The sequence below is a fragment of the Podarcis melisellensis genome (assembly GCF_964234715.1).
Source record: "Podarcis melisellensis genome assembly, chromosome: 15".
Classification (NCBI taxonomy): domain Eukaryota; kingdom Metazoa; phylum Chordata; class Lepidosauria; order Squamata; family Lacertidae; genus Podarcis; species Podarcis melisellensis.
The window spans coordinates 19,779,606-19,807,317 of record NC_138532.1 but is presented as its reverse complement, the minus strand read 5'-3'; the positions used below and the strand labels follow the sequence as shown (position 1 = coordinate 19,807,317).

The 27,712-nt window shown below is 44.7% G+C and overlaps 3 protein-coding genes across 4 annotated transcripts; 2 read left to right on the top strand and 1 right to left on the bottom strand.

Moving 5' to 3' along the window:
- The first annotated feature begins 15 nt into the window (after positions 1-15).
- On the top strand, positions 16-14,208 carry DLAT (dihydrolipoamide S-acetyltransferase). The gene is made up of 14 exons (XM_081889841.1): positions 16-406; positions 2,820-2,921; positions 3,243-3,367; positions 4,788-4,956; positions 5,832-5,958; positions 6,485-6,672; positions 7,319-7,469; positions 7,569-7,636; positions 8,456-8,560; positions 9,462-9,569; positions 10,298-10,413; positions 11,033-11,195; positions 11,405-11,541; positions 12,353-14,208. Exons 1-14 carry the CDS (start codon positions 152-154, stop codon positions 12,480-12,482), a joined length of 1,944 nt encoding a protein of 647 aa, XP_081745967.1. The 5' UTR covers positions 16-151; the 3' UTR covers positions 12,483-14,208.
- A 735-nt stretch (positions 14,209-14,943) lies between these two features.
- On the bottom strand, positions 14,944-19,169 carry PIH1D2 (PIH1 domain containing 2). 2 transcript variants are annotated; one of them, XM_081889995.1, is made up of 6 exons: positions 18,894-19,169; positions 17,734-17,972; positions 17,236-17,359; positions 16,656-16,901; positions 15,626-15,885; positions 14,944-15,496 (listed from the first exon to the last, which is right to left on the bottom strand). In XM_081889995.1, the coding sequence occupies exons 1-6, from the start codon at positions 18,943-18,945 to the stop codon at positions 15,353-15,355; spliced, it is 1,065 nt and encodes a 354-aa protein (XP_081746121.1). In that variant the 5' UTR covers positions 18,946-19,169; the 3' UTR covers positions 14,944-15,352. The 2 variants fall into 2 exon arrangements, with proteins under 2 accessions (XP_081746121.1, XP_081746122.1); XM_081889996.1 differs by lacking the exon at positions 18,894-19,169 and adding an exon at positions 18,807-18,869 and having other exon boundaries at positions 17,734-17,940.
- Positions 19,170-19,511: 342 nt separating this feature from the next.
- On the top strand, positions 19,512-27,110 carry NKAPD1 (NKAP domain containing 1). The gene is made up of 6 exons (XM_081890011.1): positions 19,512-19,683; positions 21,534-21,610; positions 22,165-22,265; positions 24,276-24,434; positions 24,871-24,924; positions 26,169-27,110. Exons 2-6 carry the CDS (start codon positions 21,542-21,544, stop codon positions 26,683-26,685), a joined length of 900 nt encoding a protein of 299 aa, XP_081746137.1. The 5' UTR covers positions 19,512-19,683; positions 21,534-21,541; the 3' UTR covers positions 26,686-27,110.
- The last annotated feature ends 602 nt before the right edge of the window (positions 27,111-27,712 follow it).

Genomic DNA, 27,712 nt, shown 5'->3' with positions numbered 1-27,712 from the left:
CCTCCCGTGCCTTACGGCGCTGCCCGCTCCGGGGAGTCTGAGGGAGGTCACTCGCTCCTCTCTCGGCCGCCGCTGCCTGACAGACTCAGGGGAGGCCGGGGCCTCCTCCTTTTTTTCCTCTTGAGGGAGGGGGAAGGGGAGGCGAGGCGGGATGTGGCGCGTGCTGGCGAGGCGCGTGGCCCAGCAATGCGCGGCCCCGCGGAGGGCGCCGGGGGCGAGCTTGGAGGGGGCCCCTTGGCGGGGCCGCGCCTCCTGGGGGGCCGTCGCCGGTGGTAGCGGCGGCGGCGGCCTCGCCTCATGGGGGCCCCGCCGGGGGGGAGAGGCGCCGCTGTTCCTCCAGGAAGGGAAGGCCCGGCTCCAGCCCGGCCCCGCCCGGCACTGGTGCAGCTACCCGGCCCACCAGAAGGTGAGTGGGGCCCGCATTTGTGCAGGGGGGCTACCCTTCGGTGGCCCCGGGCTGGGAGGATCGGGCGGGGGGGGGCGGATCCTCCACTCATAGGGACGGGGAGATCCTCTCACGGTTGGTATGGGGGTCGGTGGCTGCGGGCTCGGCGGTGGCAGAAGACCTGCTTCGCAGGCAGAAACGAAGGTCATGCGAAGGTAAGAAGCGCCTGGCTGCTGGGCGAGGCCGGACTGCCACCCCCCTTTCCCAGCCCAGCATCTTGGTCTCAGCCCGGTGCCCTAACGGGAAGCCTGTGCAAGCGGGGCTTGAGCTCAGCAGCCCCCTCGGTTCTTCTTCCCTCCTGCAAATCCCGTCGTCCGGGATGGTGGGAGTCGCACAGAAGCATTTGGGGGGCCCCAGCGTTGAAGAAACCTGGTGCACACAAGTCTAGAGCTAGGTGGACCCCAATGGTTTGGGTAGGGCGGTAGGGCAGTTTCTTTTGCTGCTATTTGAATCATGCCTTCATTTAGAGCCACGGGGATTGGAATCTTTATTTTTAGGGGAAGGAGCAGAGCTCAGTTGGTAGAACATGGATGGGCTTTGCATGTGAAAGGTCCCAGGTACCAAATCTTGTAGCATCTTTTGGTACACCTGCCTGACAGGTTGGAGAGTCATTGCCCGTCACAGTACTCAGCACGATAGATTCATATCTGAGGCAGCTTCCCATGCTTTTGTTATTCATAATGATGAAGGCTAGATTCTTCGTTTAATTTTTATTTATGAAAGGTCATCTCTCAGTGGCAAAGCACATGCTTTTCTATGCAAAAGGTCCTTGTCTGCATCACCAGGAAGGACTGGGGAAGACCTTTTATTTGAAACCCTTTGGAGCTGTTGTCAGTTGTTGCAGCCGATCCTGAGGTGGATGGACTGAGGCTGTTGCTTGGGATAAGGCAGCTTCTGTGTTTTCAGATTCTTTCTTCCCCTTCCCCGGGACTTCCTAATGTTATACTGGAAGGAAGGAAGGGTTGAATCTAGTTCAGTGTTCCCAGTTTGGATATGGATGGCTTTTCCTCATTAGAGGTGTTTAGGGTCCCCCCACCCCCCTGTCGTCTCTGTATTTATTGGTGGTATTTGGATCAGTTATTCTATCCTGCTCAAGGGTCTTCCTCCCATTCAGACACACACACACACTGTGCTTTTCTGCTGTTAGCAATCCCATAAGTGTTGTTTGTGTGTGTAGTGGTTCTTCAGATATGTGGTCTCCTGGCCTCTGCTTCCCACCTTAGATACAAAAAGTAAGACTTGATTAGAGTAACCCCTTTCCTAAAGATGGACTCAATTTATTGAAGTGGCCTTTCCCAGTGATGGGCATACTGAGGACCCATAATTGACTGTTGATGTTCATGCCTTGAGCCTGAACATCTGCTACAGGGCAGCCTATGTACCGGTACATAGATCTCTTACTTATTCTGGGACCCTGTGTGCTGGGAGTTCCAAAGTGCATGGAATAATAATAATAATAATAATAATAATAATAATAATAATAATAATTTATTTGTACTCCGCCCATCTGGCTGGGTTTCCCCAGCCAGTCTGGGCGGTTTCCATAGAAACCAAAAATACACTAAAATATCACAGATTAAAAACTTCCCTGAACAGGGCTGCCTTAAGATGTCTTCTGAATGTCAGGTAGCATGGAAGTCTCTGTATGTAAGTTTCCCCAGTGCAGATAGATACCTAGCGATGTGTGCTCATGTGCTGCTTTGGGGCTTTCCATAGGCACCTGGTTCGACACTCGAAAAACTTAGTGTTGGAGTAGATAGGCTTTTGATCGCATTCAGCAAGGCTCTTGCATTCTTACATTCTGCTTTTCGGCCTCTTTGTCTAGCATGAAAATGCAGGCTAGGGTTTTGTTTTTGTTTTTTGGCAGGCTAATCACTTGTGTGGGTTTATTTATAAGGTCAATATAGGGGCTTACAATCCAGAACTTGGGGATCTTTCTTTACTATGAGGTACCCTGGGACTTCTGTCTGTTTCCTGTATGAATTAGATCTCCACCCAAGACCTATTAATAATGGTATTCTGTAGTCCTATGAGAAATGAAGACAACTGGCCTGCATGGAAATTTAGACAGATGAAGTGGGGTTTTTTATATTGATTTGTGCTGTTTTTAACGTTTCATTGACTGTTTTTGTATTTTGATTGATTGATCTCTACCCATGGGTGTCTTTTTTGTATATAAATGTATTTTATTGATTGGCCCTAGGGTCTTATAATGATGAATAGGATATTACTCCTATGCCTGGAGCCCTATTTTCTTCTGCACAAATTAAGGCTCCTTGTGAAGGGGACATGCTGGTGGGTGCTTGTCAATACCTGTTGACGCTGAAATTCCAGGGTGGAAAATTGATCACCTTAACAACCTGTTTCTTTGTAGGTGCCTTTGCCAGCTCTCTCTCCTACGATGCAGATGGGGACTATTGCACGATGGGAGAAGAAAGAAGGGGACAAGATCAATGAGGGGGATCTGATAGCAGAGGTACCTTGAAATTGGCATAACTTGTTGGTCAGAAGCCTTTTGTACCAACCAGGTGACTAATGTCATTTTTATTAAGTGGTGTCTGAGCAAGCTGTTGGAATTGAGTTCCTAGGAACATCTTGGAGGGATGTCGGTCTCCTTCATCGCCTAATACTTTCTCCTGACCACCTGTGCTTAAGAGGGAGGAGGAAGTCGATTTCACTGGCATCTTTTTCTTTTCTTTTTTTCTGATGGTGTACATTGCTGATATGAGGTTGATGAGGTGTAGGTCAAGAAAATAGGATGTTTCTTTACTGTAATAACTTTGCTATGTTTGTGAAGGTAGAGACGGACAAAGCTACTGTGGGGTTTGAGAGCCTGGAAGAATGTTACTTGGCCAAGATCCTGGTGCCAGAAGGAACGCGGGATGTTCCCATTGGAGCCATAATCTGCATCACTGTGGACAAGTGAGTAGAGCTAGGACCATCTTTGTAGAATACCTGTTTTGCTAATGTCTGTTTCGGTGTCCTTCACTTTTCCCCCCATCACACAATCTCTGCCCTACATTTGCCAAACTACTCCTTCTAGGACAGCTTCCCAAAGTATCTCTTTGTCACACCAGCCTTCTCTCCATTCAGATTAAAACTCTCTTCAAACACTCTTCAGCAGCAAAATCTTTTCTAGGCCCCTCCATTGTGTTGTATTGGCTAGCCCTCTTCTCGGCCTCAGCCTCCTTAGTAATAAAATCTGTTAATATGAGAGGGGTTCAAATCTAATTGGAAGGCCCTTGCCCAAATTTCTAAGATGTATGGAGCCTGCTTGCCATTCAGTGGTCTGAAAGACACTCCACATGTAAGCAGAGGCACCCTTATGTTCTATGTTCTGTTATATTGGGGCAGGTTCTTGGGCTGAGTCCTGGTTTAAATTAAGCTCTGCTTCTTCCTTTCAAGCCCAGACCTCTGCTCTTTCTCCTGTCCACTTCGCTTGGTCTAGAAACCTTCTGGGCAGGGCCACATCTCTTCTGTATTCTGTACTGCTTCATGCTTCAGTGTGTTGTTGATGAGGCATTCACAAAGTAAAGGAAGGATTGAACTCTGATTAATAAGAATACACACAGAGGCTTGAACCAGCAAGACTCTGGGAAGGGTGTGTATGATAATCTCTGCCTCTCCACCCCCTGGCCCAGGTCGTTTTATTCACAAAAGAACTTTTTACAGAGTGTTCGTAAGAACCAATCAGATGTCTTCTGAGCATTTCAACAAACCCCACGTGGGGACAAAGTCAGATCAAAAGAAATTCTTTTAACTACAAAGACTACTTTGAGCATGCATACATGATCTGAGAGTAAATAAAAGAGGACTAGAGAAACTCAGGAGTAAACAGGAGATGGTGGAAGGATGGCAAGGAGATAGGCATCTTTATCACCTTCCTGTGAAACTATTTTCAGGGCCTAAGATCAACATCCTGAGATTAACATATGGGAAAGGCTACTTCAGAGAAGCTGCCCACTATCTTTCATAGCCCTATGCATACCCGGTGAAGCAGCTGGCAGCTGGGCTGTGTACGTGACTTGTCAAGCAAGAGAAATGGGCAGTAGAGGAAATGTCCAGAGATGCAGAGGGTTGTGGGGTTTGGTCAGAAATTATTGTCAATGAATTAAACCCAGTCAACACAATGCATTCATCGTGGACACAATGGCTTGATGCATATTTTATAATTCCTCATAGTAATTCCACCTGACCCCACCCTCTGGATATTTGCACTTCTACAGTTGGGACATGCAGGTGTTAGCCAGCAGAGCTGTGAGGCCTTCTGGGTGGCTGAGTTATATTTTTAGGTATATCGTATCTTTGCACTTGCTCAAGGCTGCTCCCTGCCTTCTCCTAGGCCTGAGCTTATTGATGCCTTTAAGAGTTACACTTTGGATTCTTCAGCAACTGCTCCACCAGCCTCAGTGCCTCCTCCTCCTCCTCCTCCAGCAGCAGCAGCTCCCCCCACGCCAGCAGCTCAGCCCTCTGCTCAAGCTCCAGGCAGCTCCTATCCTCCTCACATGCAGGTACGGTACAGGCCCTATTTACTATTTCTCTTACTGTATCTCTCTCTCTCTCTCTCTCTCTCTCTCTCTCTCTCTCTCTCTCTCTGTGTGTGTGCGTGCGCGTGTCCTTTATCATTTATTCTTCTTTTGTCTTCAAACTTTATCCCTGTTCCCATGCTGCAAAAAACAATGCAAGCTGTGAGCTTGCATTTGCTACAGCAGGAGAAGCAGAACTTCCTTTAAAGGACTGGAAATGGAGGATGAAAAGTTTCTTTGGCAGATTGGCACATGTCTTGTGTGTGGGGCAACTATTTACTTATTTATTTTTATTTATCATAATTATATCCTACCTTTCCTCCATGGAGCTCAAACTGGCATACGCCTTCCACAGACCCACTCATTTCATCCTCGCAACAACCCAGGGAGGTAGGTTAGGCTGAGACACTGTGACTTGCCCAAGGTCACCCAATGAGTTTCATGGCCAAGCAGGGATTTGAACCCTGGTCTCCTAGGTCCTAGTGCAACACTAACTACCACGCCACATTGACTTAGTGGTGTTAGCTGGTTGACTTTGCTCCCTACCAAGAGAAAACACATACACACACGTTGTGCTAACTAACATGTCCACTGCTAGAGAGTGAGGAAGTTTCTTTGGGTGCCAGAGAATGTCCCTCTACCTTATCCTCTACAATGCTGCAGGAGGAGGAGGAATGACCACTCAGTTCACTGTCCATTGGGCAGTTACGTCCTGTTTCCCTCCTTTCAATCAAGCATTGTGTCACGAAGACTGAGGACTGTAACCACACTGTTTGGCCTTGGCTTTTGGATTGAGGATGGTTGCTGTTTGGTTTTAAGAGATCTGTTCATACAAGCTTTTGTACTCTCTACTTCCCTAGATTCTCCTCCCTGCCCTCTCACCCACAATGACAATGGGCACAGTTCAGAGATGGGAAAAGAAGGTTGGTGAAAAGCTAAGCGAAGGAGACTTGTTGGCAGAAATTGAGACAGACAAAGCTACGATAGGTGAGAAGCTTTTAAATCCTAAACAAATAAATCTTTGGAGCAAGGATGGGGAACTTTTGGCTCATCCAAAGTGGCTGGATCCCAGCTCCCATCAGTCTCAGGCAGCCAGCGTGGCCAGGGGTAGTGGGTGTTGTGGTTCATCAACATTTGGAGGGCTGCAGGTTCCCCTCCCCTAGTTTGAAAGATTCTTTACTATTCGCATTTCATAAAGAATATGTAATGCAGTCAAGATTCCCTTCTCTCCTCACAGCATTGGCTGATACTGAGCAATCTAAAACATTACCCTTTCTCACTACAGCATCACGTGCTCCAGGCTTGTTATCTTATTACATGCAGATCTCTCCTCAATTAGAAGAACTCTGTGGATTACATCTTCCAGATTTCTTAATTTCAATATTTCATTTTGTAAATAATACACAATTAACTTATTTGCTGGAATCCCTCTCTCCATAGTGGGATTGTGAAGTTTCCTTCAGTATTGGTCTCCGTAGTGATTGTTTCCCTAAACAATTTCTCTCCGCTTAAGGCTTTGAAGTACAAGAAGAAGGCTACTTGGCAAAAATCTTGGTGTCCGAAGGCACGAGAGATGTGCCCTTAGGAACTCCCCTTTGCATCATTGTGGAGAAAGAGTCTGACATTCCAGCATTTGCAGACTACAAGGATGCTGGAGTAGCAGATATCAAGCCTCCAGTGCTTCCGCCACCCCCAAGTCCTGTAAGTACAACCTGCATCTGTGATACCTCTGATGGGGAAATGTATCTGTTGGGTAGCCCCATGTAATCAGCTGGATCCAAGATTTTTGGACTTTTGCTTCTCCTGTGCAGGAAGATTTTGTTGCTCTAGAAATTATCTCCACATAGGAGAGATGCAGGATTGCTTCTACAACCTGATCAACTGTGTGCTGCGAGTTTTCATATATTTGCAAGGAAAGGGGCTACAAGACAGCTTAGAAAGAAACCTTTCCTATCTGCCTGCTAAATTTTGTTCTTCAGAGGATTGGGGAGCTTTTGCTGAGTCACCGAGGCTGTTTTGCCCACTTCCCAACGTATGTGATCCCCCCCCCCATTCAGTACACCTCTCTCTCTCTCTCTCTCTCTCTCTCTCTCTCTCTCTCTCTCTCTCTCTCTCGCCTCTTCTAAATAAGATGTCCAGCTCCCATTAGGACCCTGCGTTCTTGGGTCATGCATGTATTAGTGCAATTCCACTGTGGTACTGTGTACTGGACTTGAGCAGCTGGCACTGTGCCCCATGGCGAACACCCATCCATCTAGTCAAGCACAGGTTGGAACATTGGGGAATTCCCATGAGCCTCCATGTGTTGGCATCTAACTAAACATTTGGCCTTCTCTTTTCTGTTAAGGCAGCGGCAGCAACACCTACTCCTTCTTTTCCATCCCAGCCAGCGGCCCCTCCTTCAGCTAAGGTTCCTGGACAAAAAGGGAGGGTAATAGTCAGCCCTCTGGCAAAGAAACTGGCAGCAGAGAAAGGAATTGACCTTTCACAGGTGAAAGGTGAGTGGCCATCCCCAGGATACTTTTGTTACTCCACATCCCCAGTTCATTTGGTTAGCTCTTCCTTGAAACACTTTCCCTTTTGTGTGTCCTCTCCAGGCACGGGACCAGATGGACGGATAACAAAGAAAGACATTGAGTCGTTTGTGCCATCAAAGGTTGCCCCGGTGAGTAGCGCACAGAAATGCAGCGTCTTGATGTTTTTTGCCTTGGTTGCATCAAAGTTATATATTTGACAAGGCTAAACCTTTACTGAAGACTACCTCCAATGTATTGTTTTAACTGGGGCTTTCCCTCAGAACTTGACCTGAGTGCCAATGTTTCAGCCCTGGGATGTGAGAAAATGGCTTGCAGCACATTCCACGTTTCTGTCCCTCAGTATGCCAACTGGTCAATGGGTTCTATGCCCAGGTGCTTTTTGTTTTCAAAGTCCAGAACTGCTTGCACCTCCTGTGCCAATTTGGCATTCTCTTAGAGATACTGCTTGAGAAATGTGATGCTAATGTAGTATTTCATCTGACTTTCTAAATGTAGCTACATGGAATTATGTACTGATAAATTCTTCAAATATTTCTGATCACTACTGTAGGTTGTGCATTGTTGGTACAGTATGCATGGATACACCTGCGTACAACTTCCTCACCACTGCCCCAGCGCCTTTAAGACTCCTTTTTTGACCTTTCCCACCAACCACACTGAGCCCCTTCTGATGGAGATTTTGCTTTAATAAACACAAATGGACTGTAAATTAGATTGATGGCACAAGCATAGGAATTAGAAGTTGTGTTCTGTAGGTTGGAGAAGATAAGGAAGGAAGCAGGGTCTCAAAGCTGTTCTCTTTTATATGTGTGATGGCAACACTTTAAAGCTCCTCTAAGTTGGAATAGCTTAAAGAACAATGAGCCCTCTCTGCCCTCAGCCCAACAATACTTAGGCCCCTCTCTTCACAAAAAACATGGTAGCTAAAAAGGTTTCTCTGCACACAGCCCCGGGCAGCAGAAGCACCTCCTCTGGCAGCACCTGCACCAGCAGCTGCCGCAGCCCTTCCCACAGGCGTCTTCACGGATATTCCAATCAGCAATATTCGCAAGGTAAGGCATCACCGTTGTCACCTTAGGGTGTGTGTTAGCAGTCAATGCCTCTTGTTGAGCATCATTCAAGTGTGAAGCCTTGGCTTGTTAACCTCTTAAGGGCTTCCTGTGAACAGGTGCTAGCGATGTTTGTGAAACAGAGTTTTAGCACATGTAACCTCCAAATGCTAGTCTTGGAGTTCCCATCATGTCAAGGGTGGTATTGTACAGATGTGTGCCATGCTTTAGAGTAGCAAAAGGGTAGAAAAAAGGTGATTCCTACCTTGAGAAGTTCACATTTTAGACGCGGGGGGGGGGGGCAAGGTAATAAGGAGCTAAAGTATGTGTGCTTTTTTCTGGCTGTGGGCGATAACAAAGGAATTAGGCTAAAGGCTGCACGTGAAAGGTGTGTTTTGAGGAGGGGTTTTGAGGAAGAGAGAGGCCACTCCTGACTGACATTTGGGGAGGGTAAGCTTCTGTGTGGCGCATTTAAACAGTTCCACCCAACTGAAAGCCACCAAGCTTGGATATGACACCAATTCTTGGCAGAATACAGTGGTGCCCCGCAAGACGAACGCCTCGCAAGGCGGAAAACCCGCTAGACAAAAGGGTTTTCCGTTTTGGAGGCGCTTCGCAAAACGAATTTCCCTATGGGCTTGCTTCGCAAGATGAAAATGTCTTGCGAGATCCTGTGGGTTTTTCCCCCTCCCCCCCTTTTTCTAAGCAGCTAAGCCGCTTATCAGCTGATCCGCTAAGCTGATAAGCCGCTAAAAGCCGCTAAGCCGCTAAGCTGTCAATGGACTTGCTTCGCAAGACGTTAAAACCGCTATACGAAGAGCCTCACGGAACGGATTAATTTCGTCTTGCGAGGCACCACTGTACGTTGTGTCTTAATTTCTTGTCCTGCTGTCTGTACTTGCAGGTGATTGCCCAGCGTTTGATGCAGTCTAAGCAAACGATACCTCACTACTATCTCTCAGTCGATGTAGACATGGGAGAAATACTGGTGCTAAGAAAAGAGCTCAACCAGGTAACTTGCTGTGGTGGGGGAAGATTTGTGATGGCATTGTAGGTAGTCCCTAAAACAATATTGTGGCTTCCTATGTTGTAGGGGTCTGCAGCTCTGTAATGATTTAATGTTTCCTTGAGTTTTCCGTATGTAGGAGTTTTAACATAATACAAAACAGCCTACCATCCATGGATATTCCAGCAGTGTACGCATTTACATGCATTTCTGGTTTCCCACAACATTGCATTCCCAGTCAAGATCACAGAATATGTAACAAGAGATTGTAAACTATAAGGGAAAGATGACTATATCAGAGCTAGTTCTGTGCGTTTTATTCTCTACATTATTAGAACTGAAATGAGAGAAAGTTGCACAATGCTCTGGGAAATAAACTCTCTTATTCAACTGGAATAAAAATCTTTCATTATGAGACTTAGGCTTAGGAGAAGTATGATGTGTGTTGTTGGTAAACTGGAGGAAGAGGGGAAACCACTCAAGTTGTATGCTCTGGGTTTCTCAGCCTGGTTGACCTGTCTGCATTAGACAGGCAGCCTGCTCTTGCTTGCATTGCCTTCGGTATACTTAGGTTCACTTACTCCTTGTCTAACAGCTGGCCTTGAATAGCTGCTTTCCACAATCATTGTAATTATGTGGAATACCTGGTTGCATGAATTCATCCTTTTTCAGCCTTCTAAGGTGACCCTGGCAGTTTTGCAGATATGTCCATTCTGTCTCTCTTGTCTTCGCAGGAGATGCCGCAGAACACTAAGCTTTCTGTCAATGACTTCATAATTAAGGCTTCAGCTCTGGCTTGCATGAAAGTGCCTGAAGCAAATTCCTCTTGGTTGGACACAGTCATTAGACAGTAAGTGTACAGTATTTAAGTTAGCAAGTAAATTTCATAACTGTTGGCCCCATCATAACTGCATGATGGAACTGAGTTGCAGCAGTAGAGAGGCAGCATCTTGATGTCTTTCTGTGCAATTAAATTGAAGGGGGTCAGGGTGGGGGAGGTTGGCTTATGGTATAGTAAAGGTAAAGGGACCCCTGACCATTAGGTGCAGTCGTGGCCGAGTCTGGGGTTGCGGCACTCATCTCGCTTTATTGGCCAAGGGAGCCGGCATACAGCTTCCGGGTCATGTGGCCAGCATGACTAAGCCCCTTCTGGCGAACCAGAGCAGCACACGGTAACACCATTTACCTTCCTGCCAGAGCGGTACCTATTTATCTACTTGCACTTTGACGTGCTTTCAAACTGCTAGGTTGTCAGGAGCAGGGACCAAGCAATGGGAACTCACCCCGTCATGGGGATTTGAACTGCCAACCTTCTGATCGGCAAGTCCTAGGCTCTGTGGTTTATGTGCTTATGGTATAAGGCAGCCAATAATGGATTGTGAAAGTGCCTTCCAATTTCTGTTTAAGTCTGAATTTATTTTGAGTTGCTAGGTTCATACAGCTGGACCCCCACCCCTTTTGTCTTCCAGGAATCATGTAGTCGATGTAAGCGTTGCAGTCAGTACTCCAGCAGGGCTTATAACCCCAATAGTATTTAATGCACACATAAAGGGATTGGCTTCCATTAACAAAGATGTTGTAACCTTGGCAACCAAAGCTCGCGAAGGGAAGTTACAGCCACATGAATTTCAGGTAAGCTACATGGAGCAGGAGTAGATTTCCAAAGGTGTGATTGTGCTCTGGATTTGCTTTCTGAGAGATGAGTAAAATGTTTTGTAGTGGTGATGGTTGTTTAGCAAACAGTTTCTCAGAGCTACCCTTTTATGTTTATGTTCCACAGCTGACAGCATACCATACACAGTAGTTTGTCAAAGAATGCTAATGTATTTATTTCCTTTCAGGGAGGAACTTTTACAGTCTCAAATTTAGGAATGTATGGGATTAAGAATTTCTCTGCGATTATCAATCCACCACAGGCTTGTATTTTAGCAGTTGGTGCCTCTGAGAAAAGGCTGGTTCCAGCAGATAATGAAAAGGGGTAAGTTTTGTTTTTTAAAGTACCTCTTTAAATAGGGAATTTGTGTGGCCTGGTTTACATGCATTGTTAAATCATTGTTAAAAATGAACTATGGTTAAACATGCACTTTGCTTCTCCCGTGCTCCTGGTCGTTCCATGGAGTAGAGGAACCCAACTTCTTGTGACATATGAATCCAGGCTCATGGTTTATTTATCTCCTATCAAATCACAAGTGGGAGCCAAGTTTTCTTCTTAGCTTCACTGCTTGTAGTTTAGAGGAGACAAAGCACAAGCCTGGATTCACATCTCACAACAAGCTAGACAAGTCATAGGCAAGCTCGGCCCGCCAGATGTTTTGGGACTACAACTCCCATGATCCCTAGCTAACATGGCCAGTGGTCAGGGATGATGGGAATTGTAGTCCCAAAACATCCGGAGGGCCGAGTTTACCTATGCCTGAGCTAGACCTAGCTTGTTTCTCCTAGGGCATGGCACACTCAGGTGCAAAGCGCATGTTAAACCACAGTTTATTTCAAATCATGGTTTAACTTTGTGTGCAAACCAGGCCAGTATATACCTGTAGCCAGGAAAAGTCCAAAATTTGTATAGAAGAGAATACTAAAAATGGCTGGCCATGTTTATGCTGGCTATGCACAAGCTGTGTGCCCCCAAAGGCAGCCCCATTGTTAAGGCGTTGTTCCTTGCTGACTTAATCCTCGATTACTGCATTTTGCTTTTATTCCTTTTTTTAAAAAAACTTTTTTCCCCATTCCTATTGATTGGTTCATGGAGGAGGTTGAGCATTTGAAATGTGCTTTTTCCCCCACCCCAGATTTGACGTAACCAGCGTGATGTCTGTCACGCTTAGCTGTGACCACCGCGTTGTGGATGGAGCAGTTGGAGCCCAGTGGCTGGCCGAGTTCAAGAAGTTGCTTGAGAAGCCGGCCACCATGCTGCTATAATCCCTTCAGGCCACCAGGACTTTCTTAGGTCACATCACTTCATTCTAAAGAAGCTATTTATATATCTAGTGTTTAGACTTTTAAACAAATGTTCCCTTCTTTATTTTTTAAAAAAAGTCTTATCTAAATATATATATATGGTTGCTGGTAATTTTTATTACCAGTTGTACATATTAAAATGGTTTGCATAGGCTTTCTGGAGCCTGGTTCGGTTATACTGTATTTTATACAGGGAAATGAATTTGCAAACTTTCCCCCCTCCTAAATAGCCCAAAGTGATTGAAATCATGTGGAGGAGCTCGTGCTTCTGATCAAGGGAACACAGGCCCACCCAGCAACCTGATGACTCATTCTGTGTTCCCAAAAACAGAGGAGCCAAGACTGCAAAAGCAAAGAAAAACAAAAACACAAGTTGAACTATCTGGTGGCTGAAATCCCCTTGCCAGCAAAGGCAAGGAGCTTGTGCATTCTCTCCTCCTGTCCTTTTAGATTAGCAGGCTGTCCTGAAGGATGGAAGAGAACAGGGTTCCCTAATGGCCCACATGCCAGCTTTTTTCTAGAGTTCAGCAGTTACTCAGATTTTATAGCCACATGAATTCTTTGAGAGCACTTTAACTCAAGAACTCCAATCAGACTCCCCACATTGTATGGCGACATTTCTTTTTTGAAATAATGCTGACCATATATGTTCTTTCTAGTGCATTTTATGAACTTTTCATCTTTTTTGGCATTAAATCTTTCATTTTAAGAGACTGCTTCCCCCCCCTCTAGTTTAGTGAATGCTGCTTCACTTGAAGCAGGAGTCATTGTTCAGGGAAATGATGAAATTCATTAGGGGCTGATAAACATAAGCCAATGCGGTCTGAACATCTGGATGCTGACTTTAGGGTTCCCTTCCCCCTTCCACATTGTTGACCCTAGGAAGCTCTGAGAGGTGTTGGGACTAGGTGCAATCCAAATGGGACTTGTCCTGTCATTGAAATGAATGTGAGGTCACTGTCTTCCTTCATATAAAAAAAGATTGTGCAGAAAAGATAACCTGAGTGGCTTGTGACCACTGGCCATAATTCAGAGTAAATGAGTTTTGCTTAAGTTCCATTAAAATCAGTGGGACAGGTTAGTCATGACTATTGAAGTCCTATTCATTTCAAAATAGGTGCAACTATATTTCTCTGAATTGGGGTGAGTTCTGTAACAACTTTGTCTTTTGCCAATCCCAGCCTTGGGAAAGTGGCAGAATTTATTTGGTCATGTAAATAGTGTAAAAATTTAAATTGCTTGGAATGGTTTTCTTTTGAAATTGTGCCCATTTGCATTTAAGATTGTGTCCACAAAGGGAAGGATTCTCTAGTGGAAAACACTCCCACGTTTGCTTTCCAAAGAAAATGTTAATTTGCAAAGGAGGATCATGTAATAGCCAAGTGACGTGACCTGGAGAGCCAAGTATACCATTAATAAATATACCCAAAATTATTCTGTACGATATGCATTGCATTAAGTATTGTAAAGTTGTGCTACCAAATCCATTACAAGAATATTCAAGGTGGTTATACTGTGGAGATTAAATATTTTTCTGAGACCCATCTAATATTTTGTTAATTTAGTTGCTGTTTTGCATAAAATCTTTTACTGTTTTGGTAAGAAGCAAGTTGCACTTAAAACGTCCTAACTCAGTTCCCGTCTGGCCAGTTAGGCCAGTTGTGTTCCATTAAATGTTTAAAATTTATTAGATGGCTTTTCCTTGTCCCTGGTGCTTCATTGTTTGCTGAGGGTATTATGGTATGTGTGGAACTGACCCTACTGGTAAGAAGGATTGCTGAGCTTGCCTCACTATTTGAATCAGTGAAACATGAATCTTAACTTGTGCCACAAGAGATTTGTCACTTGAAGTATGGATAACCTGTGCCTACTAACTCCGTAACTGCTCTAAATGTTCTTTAGTTATTTTTAGAATCTAACTTAACTAAAGCCTTGAAACTTTTGTGTTTGTTTCATTGTAATAATCCAAAAGTTTATTTTACTGGTTTTTATTTTACTATTTTATAAGTAGGGAATGGCTAGCTTCTATTTTTCTTCTTTGATGCTTCAGTATGAGGTTGACTAGCTCAGTCTGTGGAGCATGAGAATTTTAATTCCAGGGTTGTGGGTTTGAGCCCCATGTTGGGTGAAAGATTCCTGCATTACAAGGAATTGGAATAAATGACCCTTGTGGCCCCTTCCAATTCTACAATTCCACAATTCTAGTATATTTGCTGCTGCTGTAGCTGAGAAACAGTATGGACAGCCTTTGAGCCAGGAACTCCTGCTTCAGTTACAAAGAGTAATCTAACCTTTCAGATTCAAGAAATCCACAACTGGTAAGCTAAGTCCTGTTTGTCCTGTACTGTATTTAAGTTTGCACCCTTGAGCTGAGTTCTTGTGAATAGGTGTTGGGACACAGTTCAAACCTAGACACCAGTGGAAGTGGTAGAATGTGTTATCTTTTATTGTTCGTTAATTGAGGGATCAATGCAAATGTAAACTTTACAACTGCTTTTATAAGATTTTCATGTAGTTGTTGAACCGTTACAGTTTGCACAATACAGTAGAAACTCCATGACTGATAAGAAGAACATTTAAAGTAAGCATTGGAACATTCTCCATTAGAGTTGAGTTTCAGTTCTGTACTTAGAAACATATCTTATCTCCAGTTAGCATTACTCAGCTCTGCATCTGTCCAAAGGGCACACATCTAATGATCCAATGTGTGAAATGCAGGCAAGCAGCCAGTAGACTTTAATATTATCCTATGCAAAGTGTTTGGAAGTGCCGAGTGGGCATTACTTAAACCCAAACCCCCAAGCCCACATGCCGTGACAAATCTGCTAACATCACTTCTTTTCAGACACCGGCATTGTGATAAGTAAGACTCTTTTCTGGCTGTGAAATGCTGCTGTTGTTGCTTCTTCATTCACAGTCTGTGGAAGATCCAAGTGTAATTTATACTTTGCAGGGCATTCAATCAATACATCATCCTAAAATCGAAAAAGAAGTTTCTTTGTAAATGAAGTACATGTGATTGCTACAGGTGAGGTGTGAGAGATGGACATAGGGCTGTCCGAAGGGCAGCAGCCAGAATTGAGTGTCATTCATGACAAACTTACCTCAGAAACGCTTAGGTCACACTCAGAGACACAGTCTACCTCTGGCAATTCAACTTTCAGTTCAATCTTCAGAGGCTTCTCATTCATATCTTTTATGATGGTGGCTTCATAGGCTGGGGTGCACAATTCTTCTGGTTGCTCTGTAGTGGAAATCTCTTCAATGAGGCATGTTTTAGAGGGCACCGTGTTCTCCATTAGCAAAGTAAGGTCACTGCTATCTTCCTTTGTTATGATGTCTCTCAGTTGGTCAAGTGTCACTTCTTTCCAAGGTGATTTTTAGACATGGGAATTTAAAAAATACTTTAATGGATCACATAGCTACAGAAGTATCAGTTATATGTTCTACAGTGAGGGGGGGGGGAAGTATTTGATCCCTTGCTAAATTTGCCCGTTTGCCCTCTGACGAAGAAATGACCATTTTAATGGTAGGTTTATTGTAGCTGTGAGAGACAGAATAACAACAGGAAAACCCCAAGAAACCCAGAAGACAAAAGTCACGAGATTGATGTGTGTTATAATGAGTGAAATATGTATTTGATCCCCTATCAACCAGCCAGATGTCAGGCTACCTGGTATCTTCACTGTATGTAATGAGCTGAGATTAGAAGCACCTGCTGTAAGGGAGAGGTCTTACCTTTAATCCCAGCTCGTTACAGTACCTGTACAAAAGACACCTGTCGACAGAAGCAATCAATCCAGCAGATTCCAAAGTAGCCACCATGACCAAGACCCAAGAGCTGTCCAAGTTTGTATAAATACTCACATAAAAACTCAAATTTAAGGGAAGGTTCCATTTAGTGTACTCAAAAGTTTTTTAATCTCTTCATTTTACAATTGATAAAATATTTCAGCTCCTACTGTTCATCTTAAATTCATAAAACAAGAATATGCTGAGGCATGCTGAAACCAAACACGCTTCTGCAAGTGCCTCTTAATATGGGTTATAACTTGCATCCTAAAGAGTGGTGTGAGAAGTTTCATCATACCCCATCATGTTTCACTCCTGGTAATGACTTGGGAGGGTACCTACCTTTCTGCAAGGTCTTTTGGGACAAAGCCACTGGTGCTTGCTCTCTCCTTAAGCTCCGTCTCATCCTTGCCAGGCTTCCCTTCAGTTTAAATTTTGTAATAGTATAGGAGTTTGACAGAATGATGTTGTATTGCTCCTCAATATACTTAAGTGATAGACGTATCAATTGGTCCTTCATTGTTGGGTCATCCTCTCCCTTCTCAATAACAGATTGGTTGTATGCAATATCAAGGATAGTATAAAACTCTAGAAGAAGAAAAAGTAATTATTGTTTTATCATATACATTATATTGTAGAAGACAATGGGGGTATAGCCAAACATGAAGGTTGTAAAGTTGCGTTGTTTTTTTAAAAAATCAGTTGTCAAATTGTGAGATTACACTTAATTTTGCTCTTTTGGCTGTTATTTTCCTACTCTTTCAGCTAAAGCTTATTGGTTTATAATGTACATTTCTGTCATCTTCACCCCACCCATTTGGAGAGAGAAAATGGGCTGGGATATAAGGGGCTAAAATAGACCTATAGAAATGAGTACTGTGCTACACAGCAAGCTAAACCTTCTGCAAGGAGCAAAGCTGACCTGATTTCTCAGATACCTCCTCCATTTTGCCAGCCCTCAATGGCACTGGGTCAGATGGCGATTGGGGTGCTGGAACCTGATTCCACCTGCAGAGGTTAACGAACAATGATTTTTCAGTAGGATCCTGGAAAAAGAATCCAAAACCAGTTAATTAATAAAGGAGGATGGTTTATTACTACATCATTCAGGCATGAACTGGAATAGGAACACGGTCAAACTCTGGTTTGCATTCTCTGGTATTTCTGGTCTTGGATACAGTCCAGCGTTTTTGGATTAACTGAAAAGATAATTGCACCTGTTACCTTCCATCCATCTTGTTTTCTAAATAAATAAGAAATAAATACTTAGGGAGAAGCAATAGAACAAATATAGAATGCAAATCAAATGCACACATGCCTATTGTATCTGCCTGGCTAGTTGAGTAAAGGTTTGGTGAAAATGGAGGCACATTTTGATGTCTGAGATTCCTTCTTGCTGTGCAGGTGTCTTGCAACATACCAAGATGCAGGTCTTCAGGCACATGTATGGTTCTGCAGGAGCATAATGTTGCTTTGCGTCTTTGAGTTGCTGCTGCATGAACTGGTGGTAACTTTCAGGATTGCTCTCAGCCATGTCATCAAGCATCGTCCAGAGTTGGTTCGCTTTTGCCAGCATATCCTCAGAGTTACAAAGAGCCTCCATGATTGTCTCTTCAATAGTGGGCGGCTGCAGCAACACAAGAAGAGAGTCGGAGAAGACTGGGAACAGAAATGTGAAGTTCAGCAGGTGCTTCCAGGGCCTTATTGTGCTCTTTTCTCTGGCAGTAAAATCTATACGGGGAGAAATTATTCATTGTGGCTGTCCTTGGAGAGTTCCTAAAAACCCCTCTTTCAACACTAGCCCTCCATTCCTTCTCTAAAGAATTGGGAAAATCAATGAGTTAGTCCTACAGGACTTGCCTTGCTGGCTTGTGTGGTGGCAGGATCTCTCTCTTATTCCAACACAGGGCTCTCCAGAGATTTGGGGCTACAGGAAGGCTGGGGCAGATGGGATTTGCAATCCAAGGCATCGGGAGGACACTAACTTGGGGAAAGCTACTTTAAAATAGTTGCTTGGCAGGCATGAATGCAACAGGTGCAGCTTTTCCAAACCAATGTGATGAACAAAGCTGCGCCTGTTTAAAGACGATGTGACAAAGTAGCTAAAAAGGGAATTCCCAAGTTTAGATATTCTATGCTACGCGCTTCCTAAAACTGCAATCCTATCCAAACATGCCTTGGAATCAAATCCCATCAAACACAGTAGAACAACATCTGAGTAAACATTCATGGGATTGTTCTGTAAATGGCTTTAAACAAACCTGTTTTCTCTCTGCACCCCCTGTCATAAGGGGTAATTATACTGGCCTACTTCGTAGGGCTGTTTGTTTTATTTTATATATTTATACCTTTTCAGGGCAAGTTCCAAAATGTAAAGCAATAAAAACTCAGTAATAAAATCTGCAAAGCTAAAAACTGCACCCAAAACCATTTCATTAAATTTAAGAGTGACTGAGACAGTGCCCATGAGGCCTCGATCCAGTATACACCTACCACATTCAATCTGACTTGCTTCTGAATAGACATGCCCAGGATTGATACTTCGAAAAGCAATATAAAAAGGCTAAGACTTCCACTTACCCTGAGGAATAAATATTACAGAACACAACGGAACATTTTCCTGAGCAGACATGGCAAAGGATTGCTCTCATAAAGCTGCAATCCTATATCCAACGACCTGAGAATTCAATTTAAATCGGGCGCTGACTTCACAGTAGAACATACACAGGATTGGGCTATAAATATTGTTGGGTGCCTGATTCAGGTGCCAAACACGCACTTGATTCCCCGCTACCCAGGAGAAAAACGAACGAGCGGCCCTGATTCGTGGCCGTGACTACTCAAGAGTAAATCCCGCTGAATTAGTCTTAAACGGGGCTTACTCGCAAGCCGAAGAATGGGAGGGAAAGGCATCTTACACGTGTAAAAAAAGGGATGCCAGAGAAATATCAACAACTACAAGAGAGCTAATAATGTACAAATCATTTTTGGTGTTTTTTTGCGCTGAGACTCCCTTGCGGAGGCCACGAGCAACCTACCCAGCCGCTCCGCGCGCGCCCGCGAAGACCCAAGCCGTCTCCCTAGCAACCGCCGGAAGGAGAAAGTGGCCTCCGCCGGAAGCGGAAGCGAGGCGTTCTCTCCCTCTTCCCCCGGCTCTCCTCGCCCCACGCCTTCCGGGTTCCGAGGCCTGACGAATCATCAGCTCGGGAGTCTGCCGCTTGCGTGGTCGAGGTCCCCGGAAGGAAGCGGGGGGGAAAAGGGAATAAATAAGAGGTTTCCTTAGGAGAGAAAACTCGGGACACGGGTGGTGAAGGAACGTGTGAATGGGTGCTCGGCTGTGACTCGTGGGCTGGCAAGGCTCGCTAACTAGGTGAGGGGGATGCTCGCTCTATTCTCTTCCTGTCCAGGTCTCTCGGGGCGGCGGACATTCGTGGTTCCCTCCCTCCGCTCATCATCTTTTGTCCTCACAACAACCCCGTGAGGTAGGCCAGGTTCGGACACGATGCCTGACCCAGTATGAGCTTCGTGCTTCCTGAGCGGGAATTTGAACCCGGGCCGGCTGAGTGACGCCTGGGCTGGGCGGCGCGCCGTGCCCGCCTTGCAAGCGCCCATTAGCAAAGCTGGGGAAGCAGCGTCGACTTGGAAGAAAATCGCAGCAGCTTCGCCCTGCACGACCTCAGGATCAGATCCTTCTTTGGGCTAGTTAGTTGATCTGTAATAATCATTAATCTGAAATAATCATGGCCCATTTCTTTTGTAGTTGCAAATCATGGGTGAAAAATCTCTACAGCTGTTAAGAAACTTGGATGCTGTTTTCGGCATGGGTTGGGGAACTGGCGGGGCCTCCAAAACTTCTTAATATTCATAAGAACATAAGGGGATCCTGTTCACATAGTGAGTGACCAACCCAATGGGCCTTGGGAAGCCCGAAAGCAGTATATAGCCGTAAAAGCACTTGTCTCACTTGTGAATCCTAGCAGCTGCTATTCATATACACTATATATTCATCATGACTGGTAGGCATTATTTGTATTTTGATGCTTCATAAATTGGTCCAGTTCCTCTTTATCCAAGTTGATGGCCATAGTGTCTCTCGAGCAGTAAATTTCCTGGTTTAATTATGTGCTGTGTATAAAACTATTCTGTCCTGAATAGTCTTATTATTCAGCTTGGGCAGCGGTCAAGGATAATGGGAGTTGTTCTGCATTTCTGATTTATGGGTATGACTCTAGAATTGGGTAAATGATTTGCACCAAGTTGTCTGGAATACTCAGGAGCATTACAGAGGACAGAAGTGCTCCCAAAGCATGTGAGGAGAATGGTCAACCCCAGTGGTCCCTTGCTAAAAAAAAAGTCATGCAGTGGATTCAAAGAACCAGCTTCATAACCCTTGCTCTTATTTGCATTTTGTTATCAAATGCACAATTTATTCTAAATATATAGCCACCCTTCTCTCCACCCCCTACCTCCAAACTGCTAGCTGTTGCGTTTGACACAAGTAGGTTCCTGGGAGCTTGAGAATTTACATTGGTATAAGGAGTTCCTAGGGAAGAGAAATATGTCTTTATTTGGAATCCGCTGGATTGATTGCTTCTGTCGACAGGTGTCTTTTGTACAGGTACTGTAACAAGCTGGGATTACAGGCAAGACCTCTCCCTTACAGCAGGTTCTTCTAATATCAGTTCATTACATACAGTGAAGATACCAGGTAGCCTGACATCTGACTGGTTGATAGGGGATCAAATACTTATTTCACTCTCTGACTTTTGTCTTCTGGGTTTCGGGGGGGGGTCCTGTTGTTATTCTGTCTCTCACAGCTACACTAAACATACTATTAAAATGATGAACTGGTCATTTCTTCGTCAGAGGGCAAACGGGCAAATTAAGCAGGGGATCAAATACTCCCCCCCCCTCACTGTAAATGCATGGATTTTATGTGGGTGAAATGTAGCCTCTTGTACAAAATTGACAGTCACATTCATTGTTTTGCTCATCTCTGCCTCTGACCTGGTCCATGACTGGGATGAGGCCCACAGAAGGTTCTGCATAAGGGAAAAAAGCCTCCCTGCATTCACTTTTAACTGCATCAGCAGTTACCATGTCTGTGATAAGGCTCTGTTATAAACAGCCATTGAGGAGGCTTTAAGAGTTTTGAGAAGGTATATTATATACTTGTCGTTTATTGCTTATACTGTGTTTTGTTTATTGTCTGCTTTTAAGGTTAAAGGATGTCCCGTGTCCCCTTGGGGAAAGTCCTCCTGCGAAATGTCATCCGTCACACTGATGCACATAACAAGGTATTGAGAAGTGTGTTTTGTAGCCCAAAACATCTCTTGGGATGTAGGATATAGCCTAGCTCCATCTTTGAGGGTGGAGGAAGTGCCGGTGTCAGATTCCCCTTCCATTTCACTGCAGCAGCTTCTGTGGCCCTGGTCCAACCGATGTCAGAGTTCCAACTCTCAGTAGGATCCATGGCCTTCAGAAAGGATATGTAGGCTTCGCAGTCCCTGAAGTGCCACTAAAAACAACAATTAAACTATGCTAGCCCTAGAAACTGTGCTAGTCCTGTGAGACCTGTGGGTACAGGGCAGTATACAAATTTAAATAACAGCAACAGACACAGCTCTATCTCATTTTTCCCTCCGGGTATTTCTGGGGGGAGAGGGGACAGAAAAAGCTGGCATTGGGGTACAAGACTGCTCCTCTGACCTGACAATAAGAGCCTAGTGGGATGTTGTGGGGGGGGTGCTTTGCTGGTAGTTCCTCCTCCTACGAATGGGGTCATTCCTGTAGAAATGCAGCAATTTGGTGGGTACTTTCTTAAACTGATATATTTCTTTATGTACCTCAGATTCAAGAAGAGTCGGAAATGTGGAAAATTCGGGAAATGGAAAAGCAGAACAAAGACATTCAGTGGGGCAAGGAAAAGAGACTGCTTCCTGATTGTTCCAGGTGGGACTTGCATGTGTCAACAAGTGACGTTTCTGCTTTGCAGTGTTGCCAGTGCTGCATCTGTTGCAGCAATCCTTCTCCACCACCAACTACTTTGTGGCTCCTTACCCTGATCAGAAGTCTGTGCTTGTTTCAGTCAAGGTTTGGGAGTCAGGAGAAGCTTATCTGCACCCTCCCCTTCCTGTCCCCCACCAACTGATGATATGGCAGGAAGGGAAAGGTCCGGCAGCCTGACCCCAGCAGAACCATAGAGAAGGGAGGGACGGGGCTTCTCTTTATAAGCAGGAATGGGAAATTTCTGCCCCCTTTCAGATTGTTGTTGGATTACCATTTCTATTGTCCCTGTCCATTGGCCTGGCTGCCTGGGTCTGGTGAGAGATGGACTCTAACAACATCTGGAGAGCCACAGGTTCCCCATCTGTGCTTGAAGGAGTTAGTGCCAAGGAAGGACAGCAGGGAAGATCTATCTTAGCATAAATTGACCAGTTTTAGAATCATAGTATTGTAGAGTTGGAAGGGACTCTGAGGATCATCTAATTCAACCCCCTGGAATGAAGAGCAGCTGTCTCATACAGGGATCGAACCTGCAACCTTGGCGTTATCAGCACCACACTCTAACCAACTGAGCTATCTTGCCAAGGAATATCGTTTATGAACTTCATATTAGGGAGAAAGTTTACCATCTTTCTGTCAAAAATTCTACTCATATTGATCCAGAGCAGATTCTAACGTATAGTTAGCAGAGTAAAAACTTAAAACATGTTGCAGGATTCCCCCCAAAATAGACCAGAAGCAATTACCGTATTTTTCGCTCTATAAGACACACTTTCCCCCCTCCTAAAAAGTAAGGGGAAATGTGTGTGCGTCTTATGAAGTGAATGCAGGCTGCGTTGCTTTCGCTGAAGCCAAGAGAGCAAGAGGGATCCGTGCGCACCAACCCCTCTTGCTCTCCTGGCTTCGCTTTGCTGGAGAGGCGCAGCGCCCCTTCAGCGAAGCGGGAGGAGAAATGGGGCCCCTTCCGTTTCTCCTCCTGCTTTGCTGGAGAGGCGCTGAGCAGAGAGGGAGATAATATTTTTTTTCTTGTTCTCTAAAACTAGGTGCATCTTATGGAGCGAAAAATACGGTAATATTTCATCCAGCAGAGCTTTACTGCTACTGAAGGCAAATGAGCATAATGGTCAAAAATCCAATACATTCAGGATTGGCACCGTCCATAAGAAATTGAGTTGCAACAGACTTAAACTTACAAAACATAATAAGACGAAAACCTTAACACTAAGCATGCTATATACAGAACACCATACCAGAAGGAAAGAGAGATAGAAAGTGAAGCCCAGGTGCCTTCTGGCCTTATTATTATAGTCGGCATGACCTTTACATAAAGAGATAACAGAACCAGTTTAAGCCAGCTTCTCAGCTCTGAAGGAATAATCCAAATATTATGAACCTTCTGCTTGTTTCTAGGCAGAATAGAAATTTATTTGCCAGCTAGAACTTCTAGCTTGCACCAGTTTGTATCACACAGAGAAGCTTCCAGACCCCTCTTGAATTAATTAGAATAGGAAAGATCTCTACACGTCAGAGCAATACTTTCTGTAGCAAGAAATGCAAACTTTCTTTACTACAGTACTGTCTCCGGGAAACTTAGCACTAGTGGGACATTTCTCTCAATGCACCCTGACAAACCCAAACCCAGCTAAGTGTTTATAGGGCAACCAGGCTAAGAAACTGAGGGGCATACCATAGAATACATGATTTGCATGCAGGTTGTCTCTGGTTCAATCCCTGGCATCACCAGGTAGTGCTGGAAAAAAGTCCCCTGCCTGAAACCTTAGAGAACTGCTCCCAGTCAAAGTAGACAATACTGTACTGAATTAGATGGACTCGGTATCATGCAGCTTCCCATATTGTTTGGGGAGCTCCTTCTGAAGGACCTTCTTTTTAGCCTCTTTTCATGGCTTGGCTTTTTACCTTTCGAAATGTACGATGCCTGCTGTCTTTCATCTGCAGCAGCCGGATGCGTAGCGACGGGTTTGATGAAGAGACTCAGCAGGCCAATTGGAAGGCGAGGAACTTGGCTCCTGTGTCAGTAGAGATGGAAGACGACCTCCGGCATGCCCGCTACTGGAACAAGAAGCTCTACGAATGTGAAGCAAACATGCCAGACAGGTCTGAATGTTTACCGATGTCGTTGATAAGAAGTCCATTCGTGCATGTGGTGCTTTCCCAAGAAAAAAATGAGTTCAGGTGACAGGCCTCTGCCCCCAAGGTATTTTGCTTTCTAGAATTTGTTTGGCAGGGGTGAGGCAAGGTTATGAGAGAGGACATATTTTAGGCCTTCCGCCAATTGGGGGAATCCTAAAGTTGGAGGAATATCTTACAGTGACAATTTCTCTTCTCTTTTGAATCTGCAAAGCACATTGTAGATTGAGGTACTGCAGCACTAAAGGGTACAGTTCCCTCCATCCCATGGCCTGCAGCCAGAAATGGTGCAGTCCAACAAATGTTGCATCATGTGATTTTTGCTGCCTGTGTCGCTTTGCTCTGTGGTTGCATAGCTTGTATGTTTGTGAACCTCTTAAGACAGCATGGTGTTCTCTTGCAGGTGGGGCCACAGTGGCTACAAAGAGCTGTATCCAGAAGAATTCGATACAGACAGGTAAAGCCAATAAGGTTGCTTGTAAAAAGGGTGGGGGTGGGAAAGTATGTTTGACCTTTTTAGACCTTCACACTAATCTCTGGCTCAATGTTGCCTGTACAAACCTCAAATGCACATGCTCCTTCCTTCCCTCTAGCACAGGAGTGAGGATTTCAGAAATCTCTGCTTCTAAGTCCGTGACCAGAATGTGGAGGAGTATCAGAAAGAATGGTTGGAATTTAATGACTATTTAGTTAAATACGTTAAGTTAAATTAATTGGAAATAGCTTGCAAGTACTAGATCGGCCTAGGATTTTATATAATCCTAGTGATGAATTAATATGTGTAATTCTGAATAGAAAAAAATAGAATGATGTTAAATGATTAAGTTTATAAGAACTATGATTTGGAAAACCGTTAAATGGATATGCATTGAAACCCAACCAAGGGGAAGCGAGGAAGTCACTTAACAGTGTTAATAAGTGTAATCTTAATAAGGTTATGATTTATGTTTGTTTGTTTATAATTTTGTGAAAATTAATTTTAAAAATTGAAGAAGAAATCTTTGCTTCTAAACTAAGCTGAACTCACATTACATCCAAACTTGAGAAAACTGGTTAAAGTCTGCTTTGTTCACACAAGCCAGGATGAAACCCTAGTATGTGTTTGGAGCTTGTTCTCCCAAGTTTGGGTATAACAAGGAACTCTGGTTAGTTTAAACCGGTGGTAGTGGTGAACCTGTGTTGTTTGACTCCAATTTCCATAATCCCTGACAAATCAGCTCTGCAGACTGGGACTGATGGGAGCTGGAGTCTTCTTCCCACTTTAAAAGCAGATGCTGATTGACTTATGGCTGTTCTAGAGAAGGAGACATGGTGTGCGCATGAGCCTTGTGGACATGTTTTATTTTTTGTATAACTTTTCATTTTAAATAAAATGCAAAAACTAAACTGTGTCCAAACTGAGATGGTTCCTTATTTCCATTACAAAACAAGTAAGGTGTGTATTTTCAGTGTTATACCTCTTATTCCAGGTGAAATTTAGCTCCTGCAGAAATCTGTCTTAAACACATGGACTTCTGTATCCCAGACTGTGTTCTATGCATAGGTAACCATACCCCACAGCACACAGCCCTTGTGGAAGGTTGACCAAGGATGAAAACGCATCCTTAGAGCGAAAAAGATTAAGCCACCTCCACTTTAGAACATTGTTGATTATTCTTCAATATTATGCCTTAAACTTTTGTCCTCTTGGCTGTGTTGCAGTGACCGGGAGCAAGATGAACAAAACTCTGTCAATGGAAAAAGGAAGTCTCAGCCCAGCACGCAGTCTTCCCTCGAGTTGCCCAAAAGGAAAAAAGCCAAAAAGTCGCACAAGAAGAAGCGGAAAAAGAAATCTCATAAGAAGCGGAAGAAGAAGAAACAGGAGCAGCCAAGTGCCGCGGCAGATTCTTCCCAGGAGTCTGACTCGTCGGAGAGAGGCGCCAGCAAGCGAAAGCGGAAGCGTCACAAAAAGGCCAAGAAGAGCTCTGCAAAGGCAGCCCCCTCTTCTTCCTCAGGGGAAGACAGTGACTCCAGCAAGGCCAGCAGCTGCCCCTCCAGCAGTTCTGAGGACAGGGAGCCAGATAAAAAGCAGGAGAAGCAGCCAAAGAAAAAGAGACGGAAACGCCACGTGTCTCTCTCAGAACGGTGTGCTGAAAGGGTGCAGGAGAAGCGCAGTAAGAGGAAGAACTGGAAAGTGGCTGCTGATGAGAATTCAGAGGACAGTTCTGATGAGGACTAGGGGAAAGGGACCAACACAGTCGGTGCTTTTTGCGGGGCGGGGGCACTGACATTCTGGGAGATTGGTCTCCCAAGTGCTGCCCCCTTGGAACAAAAGTAGTCTGGGCAACAGCTCTATGATCCAGACGCCACAAACCTCAGTTACTTGCAGGGGGCTTCTTCCAGTTTCATGTAGGTCAGAAACTGGTCAGGAAATGAAAAGCTCCCAGCCCAAGGCTCGTTTGTCCAGCCCAGGTTCAAACTTGAATTTGTGACAATACGGAACCTTAACTCACAAAAGAGCTACTATTGGAGTCTGCGTAGAACGGAACTGACCTTGGGTCCCCTTTGCCTTTTTTGAAAACCTAAAATCTATTTTTGATGGCCAATACCTAACATTTAATTGCAATAAACAATGAAGGAGATCAGACGCTCCTCAGGTTGCCAGCCTGTGTTTCGCATGTACCCATAATCTTTGCAAGGTTGATCAGATGGTGGCATACAAGATGTGTCATCAGGTCCAAAGGGCTAAGTGGAGACCAGCACAGGGCATGTGCCGCCCTAGGTTCAAATAGGATCTACTGGGGTTCAGAGACAACTATCCAAACACAAGCCACGGTGAGATTTAAAGTAAGCCGCCTCTGCTAGCTGTTTTTTGGTCAAAAGGAGGTTATAAGCATCCCACCCCCCTGCAAGAGTATGCTTAATGCCGTATCCTATTCCTTCTGATAAACTGGTTGTCAGCTTTGCTGGTGTGTGTCCTAGCTGACGGCCCTTTGGTTTTGCCAGCTCTTGCTGGAAAAAAAAATATATCTTGCTACCAGCCAGGGAATGACAGAGCAGATGGAGAGTGTGTTCCTGTTCTTACTTAACAAGAGAAGTGGTTTCTCAGGTTGATGGGAGACCAGCAGCATCTGAAGGGTCAGAGATGTCCCATCTATGGTGTAACGGCTTGGCTTTCATGTAACTCTCTCCTCCAGATCCAAATGCCTTCTATGATTGATAGGAGGCAGCAGAAGACTTTCAGTAGTTTGTTGGAAGGCTGGCTT